The 12,886-nt window shown below is 39.6% G+C and overlaps 1 protein-coding gene and 1 long non-coding RNA gene across 4 annotated transcripts in view; both read right to left on the reverse strand.

Annotated features, from left to right (window-relative positions):
• Positions 1 to 6,350, reverse strand: part of LOC147168587 (DNA dC->dU-editing enzyme APOBEC-3G-like) — a 144,219-nt gene extending 137,869 nt beyond the window's left edge. The window contains exons 1-8 of one of the 3 annotated variants that reach the window (XM_086084538.1): positions 5,938 to 6,336; positions 4,216 to 4,363; positions 3,878 to 4,121; positions 3,682 to 3,796; positions 2,598 to 2,757; positions 2,275 to 2,518; positions 2,058 to 2,176; positions 1,368 to 1,944 (exon numbers count right to left, since the gene is read on the reverse strand). In XM_086084538.1, the coding sequence (XP_085940664.1) occupies positions 1,414 to 1,944; positions 2,058 to 2,176; positions 2,275 to 2,518; positions 2,598 to 2,757; positions 3,682 to 3,796; positions 3,878 to 4,121; positions 4,216 to 4,363; positions 5,938 to 5,999 (1,623 nt within the window). In that variant the 5' untranslated portion in view covers positions 6,000 to 6,336 and the 3' untranslated portion in view covers positions 1,368 to 1,413. The other 2 variants (XM_086084540.1, XM_086084539.1) reach the window with 2 other exon arrangements.
• A 106-nt stretch (positions 6,351 to 6,456) lies between these two features.
• Positions 6,457 to 7,515, reverse strand: LOC147168589 (uncharacterized). Its single transcript, XR_015095938.1, has 3 exons — positions 7,364 to 7,515; positions 7,147 to 7,265; positions 6,457 to 7,033 (listed from the first exon to the last, which is right to left on the reverse strand). It is a non-coding gene; the product is annotated as an uncharacterized LOC147168589 (long non-coding RNA).
• Between the last annotated feature and the right edge of the window lie 5,371 nt (positions 7,516 to 12,886).

The following is a 12,886-nucleotide window of genomic DNA, read 5'->3' on the forward strand; positions in this document are numbered from 1 at the left end:
TTACTTATTTTTATTAGATTTTCTTGTAATTGTACTACTTTTTAAAAATCAATTGATTGTACTAAAGAATGACATGCTTCTCACACATTTCCCTGTTCTTTTTTCAGCCTCGATGTTGAGCGCTCAGTCACTGCCACGCCCAAACTTATTTTCTTTTTCTACACGCCCCTTCCGACACCCCCATCCTTGTTTAATAAAGTTAACTTGTTATTTTTGCGTGAGTGTTCCCTTTTGGGTCCAAAGTTCAATATATGAGTTTATTCTCAGAGCATGTGACTTATTACTGATCACGTTTGAGAATTATTGTTTATGATTTAAAATTATAATAATAATAATAATAATAATAATAATAATAAAAAGCGGTTTGAATAACGTACTCGGACTGAATGGAGCGGGATTCGCTGGGGCGTGTCACCCACACAGGCACGCCAGTAAAAAAGTGTGGCCAGGCACAGTAGGGGAAACAATGCGGCTTTATGGGGACTCTATTCCGTTTTACAAAGCTTCAATAACTCACTCAGTCCGTCTGATACCGTCTGTTATCTGGTTCCTGTTCTTTGCATTCCACACGAACGTCGCCACGTAGATGAAGCGCACCGTCACTACCGCGAATACTGCCGCCAGCAGAATCAAATAATAGCTGTCCAACAACATGCCTGACATAAATTAGGACACCAAAGGACCCCATAAATGTCCAACGATATGCCTAACGTAAAATACACAATCTCAGCACGAAACTACTGCCTGCATATAACTGAGCAATAATGAGGAATTTACAAGTTCAACAGTTGTCTTTCCTAAATTATGCTAGTAACCCAAGCTCTGCTGGACCTACCCTGATTCTGCCATCCTGGTAAAGAAGGCAAACTTCCCCAAGGCTGCAGAACACTGCCACATACCCTTTCGACTCTTTCTATGTGAAAAAAAACAAACAAAAAAAAACTAATGGTGTGGATGGAGCCACAGCAGAAGGAGGAGTTTGGGAGGAGCGCTTGAGTAGAAACGAAACTGAATCTAACTTACCCAAGATAGAGAACATGAAAACAACAAGTTCCAGGGTGTGCATTGTTGTGAGTTGGCTGTGTGACATGCTGCTCAGCGTCCATGCAGCTTAAAAGGTTCAAAAAAATACTCTGGACATTTGACCAGATGTGCAAATTAAAAACACAAGTTATTAAAACCTTTTTATATAGGTGGTGTATATGACTCAATAGTACAGTAATTATGAAAAATCACTGATAAATAAGGTGGAATGTTGGGGTGGTCTATATATTGTGAAAAAATGGTGGTTAGCAAAAATAAAAAATATTTTTTTTTTAAAAAAAAGTATTAAACTGATTTGTAACAGTTAAAAGATACAAGTTCAGTGTTTCTTTAATTTCTTTAATCGGTGATGCAATACCGCCTCCCTTTTTAGTGATCAACGAATGCACAGTTACTGACCGTCGTTTTAAACGCGTTGCAGGAGAGCAGAGTTAGTTCAATATTCATGGCTAATAATTGAGATCCAATGAGATTTAGGTGAATGTTGTCTGGTTTGAAAAGGTCCAGTCTGCGGAAAAAAGTGGTGAAGTTGTCCACATAGGGGATGTCTCTCCTGCGACAGTATCCTTTAAGCCAAATGTGAAGTTGCCTGACGCGACTAAATGTGACCTCACCAACGCAAGGGGGAACAAAGGGACCCGAGACTATGGCCTGCTTTTTTGAGGCCTGCATGGTGCTTATGAGAGAGATGTAGTCATTTTTAAGTTTCTCTGACTGCTGTTTTTTATGGTCCCAAGTTCCAACGTGAGCTACCACGGCAGAGACGGACGAGTGTTGAGCCAGCAGATGCGGGACGACTTCATCGACATCCTCAACGAGTGCCCATGGATGACATGAAGTGATGCATCCGCCAATCTCCACATGCTGGATCATGGAGGTCCCGACGATCAGCACGCATTTCTAATATATAAAAAAAAAACATTAAATTACGTTGACATGGCTGATTGGACGAATTATATATACTTTGTACTCTCACTTTCAATTCTACTGAAATAGCTTGAAATGTCAGTTACCCGCTGGAGAATTTTCGCGAGTTCCGCTTGATAATGTTGATGGTTTTCAACAATGTTGTCCCAAGGCGGAAAAGGGATTTGTTGATGGTCAACAAATGTTTTCCAGCAGTATTCAAAGTCTATGGGGAATGGAGATATAGGGGATTGGTATTTTCACAAAATCAGTTCAGTTGTAAATAAAATAAATAAATAAATAAAAAGTACAATTCCAAATTACGCTTTTTATTCATGACTTCGAGATGCGCTCCGACGTCATTCAGCAGTCGCAGGCCGTTGCGATTTATCTTCATTTCCACAAAGTAGAGGCGGGACACAAAGATGCGAAGCTTTACGTTTGCATTGTTGCGGAGGAACTCAACTAACGCCTCGGCGCAGTCAGCGCAGGGAGACCAGGACAAGTAACAAGTGACCGTGTAGTTGAGTCCTCGATGAAAGTTTTTCAGGTAATCCAGAAAACGGATCTACATAAGAAAGTGGATATCCAAAATTAAATTGGTGAAATACCTGAGAAGGCCCTTCAGTATGTTTCTCCATTCTCACCTCTGCGTGCACTCCAGCACAGATATTGTGAAAATATCCAGATTTATCAGAATTGGCGGTTTTGTCAGTTGATGCTGTAAAGCACAGGTAGGTTCCCCGGCGCTGTTCCAAGACCACATTTTTGTATTGGAGGAGAAAGAGATCCAGGCTCAAATTCTGACTGACGCAAAGGGAAAACGAGATGGCATTGAATCACTGGCCACAATATTAGGTCCATTTGTAAGATTAAATGCAGTCTTTCCTATTGAAGTATCAATTCTATATTAGTGGCAGATTTGTAATCAATAATCATATTCAATTCGTCAAACATTAACCATATCTCAGTATATATTAGTTATATTATCAGGCAAACAATTATATAGGTATGCTAGGCAGCGTTTGCATGGAGCCCGGTGCAAGATCAAGGTTGGGAGTTTTGGGAGCGCACTTGGAACTCAAGACAGGACGTACGGGACAGTTGCGTGAGAAAGGGACCTTGGAAGGGGAAAGTAAACGTGGACGTGGTGATCTCAGATGAGACATTGTGTTAGGCAACCTATAAGATGCGAGGGCTGCATTGTAGGATGCTCGTTTGTGAGGAAAAGAAAAGCAACCAAGATCTGACTGATGTACTTTTCCTGAACTCCAGAAACTAAAAGAAACAAACAAATCCAATTCACCTTGTGTGAGTTTTGATTCTGAGTGGCGTCCTTATTTGAAGACAAAACAAACACACATTGAGTAAATTATAGTAATATAGATGATTAATTCAGGTTTATGCCCTGGTGGCCAGAATTTGTTAACAGCATTCTTTGAAAGCAACAAAGTCATATCTGGACCTACCGTGGTTTTGCCATCGAGGTGAAGAATGTAAGCTTTCGAGTGCTTCAAAAGACCAACACCTACTGAACCTTGCTCATGCAGCAGCATTGCTTTTATAATCTGAATCTCGCCCAGCTTGTTTGACCGATCCACTCAAATGCGACAGGGTATGTACCAGCTGATGCTTATCTTTTCTTTTTACTCTTTGCCCACGTGCAGAAAAAAGAACGTTGACATGGCTGATTAGACGAATTATACTTTGTACTCTCACTCAGTTACCTACTGGAGAATTTTCGTGATTTCCGCTTGATGATGTTGATGGTTTTCAACAATGTTGTCCCAAGGCGGGAAAGGGATTTGTTGATGGTCAACGAAGGTTTTCCAGCAGTATTCAAAGTCTATGGGAGAATGGAGATGAAAGAGATTGGTATTTTCACAACAATCACTTTGGTTGTAGAAAAAGTACAATTCCAAATTACGCTTTTTATTCATGACTTCGAGATGCGCTCCGACGTCATTCAGCCGTCGCAGGCCGTTGCGATTTGTCTTCATTTTCATACCGTAGAGGCGGGACACAAAGATGCGAAGCTGTACGTTTGCATTGTTGCGGAGGAACTCAACTAATGCCTCGGAGCAGTCAGCGCAGGGAGACCAGGACAAGTAACAAGTGACCGTGCAGTTGAGTCCTCGATGAAAGGTTTTCAGGTAATCCAGAAAACGCAACTAACATAAGAGAAAGGATACATAAAATTAAATAGACTAAACATTTGAAAGGGATCCTCTAAGAAGGCTCTCCAGTATGTGTCTTAATACTCACCTCTACGTGTATTGCGTGAAAATACCCATATATCGGAGAATTGCCAGTTTGGTCACTTAATACTTTGAAGCACAGGTAGGTTTCCCGGCCGATTTTCCAAAGCGCATTTTTGTATCGGTAGAGAAAGCGACTCCTGCTCAAAGTCACACTGAAGCACAAGGAAAATGAGACATCATTAATTGACTGGTCACAGTATTGGGTGAAATTGTAGGATTTAATGCAGTTTATCTCATTCTTTGAAAGCAACACGATCATATCTGGACCTACCGTGGTTCTGCCATCCAAGGGAAGAATGTAAGCTTTCGATTGCTTCAGAGGACCAACAACACCTACTGAACCCTTGATCGTTCAGTAACATTGCTTTTTGTAATCGGAAATCTCACCCATCTAGTTTAACCTGTCCAGTTTACCCGATCAAGAGCGACAGTGTATGTATCAGCTGATGCTTATTCTTTTGCTGGACCTTGTCTTTGCTTTTAGGTATCATAAAATCTGAATGGAATTATTAGAATTTAGTGTTTTCCCTATCAAGGAACCAACATTTTGAAAACAGAACATGTTGCAATGGAAGTCACATTAATGTGAAACTCAACCACATTTAAACTTGAATTTGTGACAAATTTTCACCATCAAATCTTGGGCGCGGTACACTTAGAATACAATAAACAGCGTTTAATGAATGGGAGGAGCACATAACACATGAAGTACAATAAAAATGATTCAAACAAAAAGCCACCATGGCAGGTCAGCGAAGGAGTTCACTGCAATAGAAACTGAAATTAAACGGATGGTTTGAATGGAGCCACGGCAGAAAGAGGAGGAAGGGAGGAGGCCTTCACTAGAAATTAAAGTGAATCGAACCTGCACAAGAGAGAGAACATGGCATAACCAAAGAAAGATACTTACTTACGCTTTTAAATGGATATATATAAAAGTGGAGCACTTTTTTTGCAGGTAAATCCCAGGTGCCTGAAATAAGCGTTTAATGAAACGATACAAAATGCGACAATATAACGGATGAACTTTTTTTTTTTAATAGAAAAAAATCTTAAATTGACATTGTGTTTGTGTATAAGATGTATTTTCTTGTCTAGAAACAAAGCTTAATTGATTAAAAAAAAATTGCTCTAATGTAATTTTGAAAACATTTATTGTACAAACCTCAAAAAATTAATAATAAAACTCAGAAATGCTGATTTTCGCTATTTGTGGGTTAGCCCTCCATTACGGGGCTCAACTGTAATTGTTCCAAAAAATAACACAAATGCAAATCGAATGCAGCAACAGTTTGCCTGTATGAGTTCCGGACGTGTTGTAGCTACCCGTTTTGCATATATATATTGTTCCCAGAATGCATTGTGTGGCACAGTGAATGAAATTATAAGGTAATGGAACTTGTGTCATATTTAACACGTTTATGTCGGTTGATTTTATTTTATTTTATTTTTTAAACAAACCGTAACTTTAGGTGGTGGGTACAATAATGACATCTAGGGCAATTCCATGTACAAGTTGCTTTGCAAATCTGAGGATTGCCTGTAAAATTACAAATGTATCTCGCGGGCCGGATTAAACCACTTTGCAGGCCTGATCCGAACGTAAAATACACAATCTCAGCACGAAACTACTGCCTGCATATAACTGAGCAATAATGAGGAATTTACAAGTTCAACAGTTGTCTTTCCTAAATTATGCTAGTAACCCAAGCTCTGCTGGACCTACCCTGATTCTGCCATCCTGGTAAAGAAGGCAAACTTCCCCAAGGCTGCAGAACACTGCCACATACCCTTTCGACTCTTTCTATGTGGAAAAAAAAAAGAAGAAAACTAATGGTGTGGATGGAGCCACAGCAGAAGGAGGAGTTTGGGAGGAGTGCTTGAGTAGAAACGAAACTGAATCTAACTTACCCAAGATAGAGAACATGAAAACAACAAGTTCCAGGGTGTGCATTGTTGTGAGTTGGCTGTGTGACATGCTGCTCAGCGTCCATGCAGTTTAAGAGGTTCAAAAAAATACTCTGGACATTTGACCAGATGTGCAAATTAAAAACACAAGTTATTAAAACCTTTTTATATAGGTGGTGTATATGACTCAATAGTACAGTAATTATGAAAAATCACTGATAAATAAGGTGGAATGTTGGGGTGGTCTATATATTGTGAAAAAATGGTGATTAGCAAAAATAAAAAATTAAAAAAAAGTATTAAACTGATTTGTAACAGTTAAAAGATACAAGTTCAGTGTTTCTTTAATTTCTTTAATCGGTGATGCAATACCGCCTCCCTTTTTAGTGATCAACGAATGCACAGTTACTGACCGTCGTTTTAAACGCGTTGCAGGAGAGCAGAGTTAGTTCAATATTCATGGCTAATAATTGAGATCCAATGAGATTTAGGTGAATGTTGTCTGGTTTGAAAAGGTCCAGTCTGCGGAAAAAAGTGGTGAAGTTGTCCACATAGGGGATGTCTCTCCTGCGACAGTATCCTTTAAGCCAAATGTGAAGTTGCCTGACGCGACTAAATGTGACCTCACCAACGCAAGGGGGAACAAAGGGACCCGAGACTATGGCCTGCTTTTTTGAGGCCTGTATGGTGCTTATGAGAGAGATGTAGTCATTTTTAAGTTTCTCTGACTGCTGTTTTTTATGGTCCCAAGTTCCAACGTGAGCTACCACGGCAGAGACGGACGAGTGTTGAGCCAGCAGATGGGGGACGACTTCATCGACATCCTCAACGAGTGCCCATGGATGACATGAAGTGATGCATCCGCCAATCTCCACATGCTGGATCATGGAGGTCCCGACGATCAGCACGCATTTCTAATATATAAAAAAAAAACATTAAATTACGTTGACATGGCTGATTAGACGAATTATATATACTTTGTACTCTCACTTTCAATTCTACTGAAATAGCTTGAAATGTCAGTTACCCGCTGGAGAATTTTCGCGAGTTCCGCTTGATAATGTTGATGGTTTTCAACAATGTTGTCCCAAGGCGGAAAAGGGATTTGTTGATGGTCAACAAATGTTTTCCAGCAGTATTCAAAGTCTATGGGGAATGGAGATATAGGGGATTGGTATTTTCACAAAATCAGTTCAGTTGTAAATAAAATAAATAAATAAATAAAAAGTACAATTCCAAATGACGCTTTTTATTCATGACTTCGAGATGCGCTCCGACGTCATTCAGCAGTCGCAGGCCGTTGCAATTTATCTTCATTTCCACAAAGTAGAGGCGGGACACAAAGATGCGAAGCTTTACGTTTGCATTGTTGCGGAGGAACTCAACTAACGCCTCGGCGCAGTCAGCGCAGGGAGACCAGGACAAGTAATAAAATTACAAATGTATCTCGCGGGCCGGATTAAACCACGTTGCGGGCCTGATCCGGCCTGCGGGCCATATGTTTGACACACCTGGCTTATCACTATATAAGTAGCGAGTGATCGATATTAGACCAGACCTCATCAGTCTTTGCTTTAATGCTTATTGTTGAAGGTTTCTAGATATAACTTCCATAAAATGTATTCATATGATTTTTGCATTGAAACTTTGAAATGTCTGCGACTGATCTCCTCCCAAATGAACAAAGTCGAATCTGCTTGAACGCGGTTCCATCGACGCGTACGTCTGTGAAAAATGTACTCAATCACCAGAGCACTTAATTACGGCGTTTAACAAGCTAGCCGTGCCAATCTTAGGATAGCATTAGCATAACATTTAGCACGGCTTCTCCATCTTTTCTCGTCAGACTCCACAATATGTTTAAGCGCACTAGTAGACAGCCGAAGCTTTTTTTGCTAGCTAGCTTGATGCTATGACTTAACTAGCAAAGAGCCTCCTGCCCTCCGGCAGGTGAGCAGTGTCCCCGTGCTTCTTTTTGTGTTCTATTCGTCTTTTAATACATTTTTGATTCAGTGATAGCTACTCTCATGCAGTTCACCCCACCATTTTGTTTTGGCTCTCATGCGGTAATCTACCCAACAAGCTCTACCCTCATTTTCTACAGCAAGCTTTACTTAATGTGTCAGGTTTTCCCTTTGAATCTCAATCAGACCATTTCATATTCCTCGTGAATATTCATGCGCGCTATCAAAAGTGGAATGTGTTCAATCTATCGGCGCACGGGAATGCTAATCACATCTCAGGATGGAGGTGTGACATTAACAAGCTGCTGCCCAGGGCCGTCCGCCACGGACAGCCATTCATCACACGCTGCTCCTTGTAACCCCACAGTATCCACGCACGCTCATATGCAAAGTTATTTTTGCACGTCTGACTCTTATCTGTCGCTTCTTCAACAAAAAAAAAATCGCTGTCACCAGAGGGAGGACATGTTTCAATGCGCGGCTTTCCAGAAGAGTGCAAAATCGGGGGCCTGCCTGAATTTCACAGTCAGCCTTGGTGTCTGTTCTCTCGCTGCATGTGTAATGCGACACACCGCCTTTCCATCTGCACGCCACTCTCACAAGTTCACACTTGAGATATTTACACGAGCAGAAAGGCTGTGAAATGGCAATGTACTTGTTTGGCCTGAGAGGCTTGTTGTAACCCAGCTTGCTCGCGTCCATTTACAGCCAAACCTCAAAAGTACAAGACAATCCATTTTGTGGCACTAGTCAGGACTTATTATTATCCTTATTTTTAAAATGTTAGATTAGGCCTCTTAATGATCTGATAGGTGATTTGAGCTAGGCCTGTCCTGGCTTGGCGCCTTTCTGTCTATCCGCACTGTGGCACACTTAAGACCATCAGGTCACACATTTTCACATGGGCTAGGATGAGCCGTCCCCAGTGTGGGGTAGGCGGCCACGACAGTATAAGAGTAGAGACGATTTTGAATAGATTATGCCTTCTTCCGCATTCAGCAGATAACGCTTCACAGCTGTGTCGTCGATCTTTCTGCATCCGGTAAAAAGTTCAACTGAGAATATGCAGTTTCTTGGTTGTTTTTGTTAGCATAGCGAGCATTAAAGATAAAATAACCGGTGAAAGTTCCCATCTGAACTTTACAGAAACTTCTTTTAAATTTGGGCTTTTCTATAAAAAAATAATTAAAAAAGATTTGTCACTTATACAGTAATACATTTATTCTAGTTTGTTCTCAAAGTATCTTTTCCTGTCAAATTAGGACTAAAACTCTTTATTGTCATATTTGATTATTCTTATTTCTAATAAAATAACGACTTTTGCCCCTTATAATTTAATTGTTGTATAATTTTGACTTCTTCCAGAAAATTTTGATTTTTCGTTACTTAATTCTCATAATAAAACTTTTTTCCCCCCCAACACAACTAGGCCTATAGTCTCCTATTGAGACTTTAGTCAAATTGTATTTAATCTTTTTTTCTTCTATGATTATGGCTTTTTTCCAGATGATTAACATTATCTCTCTAATATTATGATGTAAATCCCATTTATCAATTTATTCTTAAAATAAATAAAAAATAAAATGTTTTTTTTTTTTAAGTTTTTCTTTTCCTTTATTTATGTATTCATTTATTTGTTTTTAATTGAACTTAACTTTTTTTGACACTACAAAAAGATGTACATTAAATGAAGGTTTTATGTTGGTGCAATTTTAACCCCGCAACAAATTTCCATTATTTCCTGTGGACAAATGAGCATCCCTGAATGGATGCGTTGCTCCGAATTTAGATGTTTATTTCCTCCATAATACGAAGCTGTGCCCTTTTAGAAATCTCCTGCAATAAACAAGTGATGTATGTCTGCGCAACAACAATGTGTGTGTGTGTGTGGGTGGGTGGGTGGGGGGTGGGGGGGTCAAGAGGGGTCAAATACAGTGTGATACCGCAACAAATCCTAAATCAGAAGAAAAGACAGAACGCTGGGCGTCTGCATTAATTCCAAATAAACTGTGCTGTGATCCGATTAGAAACAAATGTAATATAAGAGATAAACAAGCTGCACAGAACAGGAAGTAATCAGACTCTAATCTCTGTTCCCTGGAAAAAGTCACGCCCTTCAGACGCCAAGGAAATAAAACCCAACCTTGCTGTTGTAAATCACACATTGACACTGAGTTGCGCTGTATATTCGATCATACATGTGGGAGAGTAAAAGCGGGTATTTTCCAGCCTGCCTGTTGTTGATGACGCCATTAAGCAGAGGAATAATTACAATGTCCAAACTGTCCTTGGGCAGCAAGTTAATCATCTCTGCTCATCGATAGTAGTCGTGCTTGATTGAAAACACAAACGACACGCGTTGGGGTTTCATATCTTATCACCTTAAGTACATCATCCCACATGCAGTCAATGTATTTTTCAATAACCTTTACTACTAATATTTATTCGTAATGTTCCGGGACCAGAACTTTTAGTTCTTGTAAAGTTAAAGTTTCAGGAACGATGTGGTGCAGACACTATTATAAAGGTTACTGGGCCCTTAACAGTGTCTGTTTTTTTTTGGGGGGGGGGGGGGGGGGATAATTTAGCCTAAAACCAAATCTCGATCGTGCTTATCATTCTCAATTGTGTTGTGCACCATTCATGCACCTTGCAACGAGTATTTAGTTTACAGGAACTTTTATTTATTTATTGCATTATGCATTAAATGCATTGTTAGGTATTATCTAGTCATTACCAACAACAACAAAATAATCCGGCTGCTTAATCAAAATATCATCAAATCAATCATCAAAATAAATCATACATCATGTTAATACTTAATAATTTTTTATGATTCTTACTGAAAAAAATGAAATGAATAAATGTGTACTATTTCATTCTTGCACAGTGTCCACTGAGATGATTTATGTTTTGTATATTTTCCTGATACATCACGTGGCTTTCAAATGCACCCGAATCTGGAAATGATTTCAGTTTTCAGTTTTGTTGTAACGGTGATATTGTAGATCACATTATTGGTGGAAAAGTTTTTTGAAATTATTTATCTCAGTCTTTTTTCCTTTTTTTTTTTACGTCACAGAAACCTGCCAATTGAACAGCAGCGTGTAGACTTTGTATATTCACTGCATGTGAAAATTACAATATCTATTATAATACCGTAAGCTATATCTTTCCCCGGGAGCAAGAACGAAAAGAAAACATATCTTCAGGCAGCGATTCATTTCTCCGGTCACCTGCTGTGATGTCAAATAGCCGCAGCATGTAGTTACTTGTTCTTAAACAAAGCTTTCATACATTTACTAGTAAATCCCATCGGTCCATGTTCATTATCAGTGCCAAATACGTTCATATTTTCTTGAAGTCCCGCTGAGCACGAACCTTTAGCGCGGCATCCATGTAATTTGATCTTCCCCATATTTTTTTCATGGATTAACTAAAAGATGAAATGTAATATTCATGAGATTAGAGTAAGTGTATCTTGTTCATGTGAAGAAGGTATAAATGATTCAACCTTGACTACCCTTGTATAGTTTTTAGTCAGACCTCTTAAGAAGTTTGTTGCCTGGTGTAATAAGATGAAGCAAATTTGTGTCTCGTATTGCCGAATGGAGCGTTATCGTGTGATGTATAGCTGGACTCACGGATGCCAGATATGGTCAAGGCTAATGTGGCGGAGAAGGGCTGCATCATTTGTGTTATGATCCCTTAGGCAGGAGATCATAAGAGAAAAAGTAAACAGCTGAGGAACAATAAAGGAAGGCTAAGTCGGAACGGCTGAGAAAGAGCAAACAAAATATGGAAAGAAGCAGCTGGGGAAAAAAATATACGTACGAAACAAGAGGAAAAGTGAAACAGAAGAGCTGAGAAGCAGCCAAGGAAAAGCAGAAAATCAAGAAAACGGGATTTTCGTATTGTAGCAACCCTTGTGGGTGGGTCACAGGTTGAGTAGCCTAGTTTCCAACGATCTGGACGGGCCATAAAGATAACACAGACTGTTATTGAGTGTTGTGTTCCTGCGTAGTTACGGACTACTGTCTAACTTAAAAACTGCTCATTAAAAAGACCTGTTAGCTCCACACTTGACTTGGCCTGATCATTTCGCCAATGCTACAGTATTTATTACTGTTTAAGGTTAACAGACAACAATTCGTCTCAATAATAATCACCTTGCTAAACCACACAGCTAGCTTAAGTCAACGCGAGCCAGTCTAAGAAATCACCACAGTCTAACAACATTTTAGAAGTTACAGGGCAGAAGCTGATGAACAGCCGAAAAAAATCAAAAGAAACTGAGAAACAATAAAATGGCCGCAACAATTGTTTTCATCTATTTTGTGAATAAATTAGCTACATCGCTAAGACTGGAATGCTACAAAATGCTAAGACTGTAAACTCCAAGCCAACATTTCATTTCTCCCCATTGTCAGACTTGGACAACTTGCGCAGGCGTTCAGGGACAAGTCAGGTCCTTGAATGAACTCCCAAATTAGATTTATTTGATAACATGTCATTCTGAATATGTTTGCATATTTTAGTCACATTGCCTCGGGCGCGTTCATTGCTATCATTGGCATCTGCTGAATTCCCATCTCTTTAAGTTACATCATCACAGGTTATTGGCAGACAGAATGAAGTGTGAGGGGAATTCGTGCTGGAAAGGTGATCAAATTATAACAGTTGGAATGCAGGGAATTGTGTTTTATAAAGATGTGCAGTGGCTTGTCATGAATATGGAACAGTACGCACTCGATTTTGTTTGTCCAAGATGTCTGAAATGCTCGCACTCGTGCCATTACCCCG

Source organism: Leptonotus elevatus, chromosome 9, assembly GCF_054856555.1.
Source record: "Leptonotus elevatus isolate MCC_2025b chromosome 9, RoL_Lele_1.0, whole genome shotgun sequence".
NCBI lineage: Eukaryota > Metazoa > Chordata > Actinopteri > Syngnathiformes > Syngnathidae > Leptonotus > Leptonotus elevatus.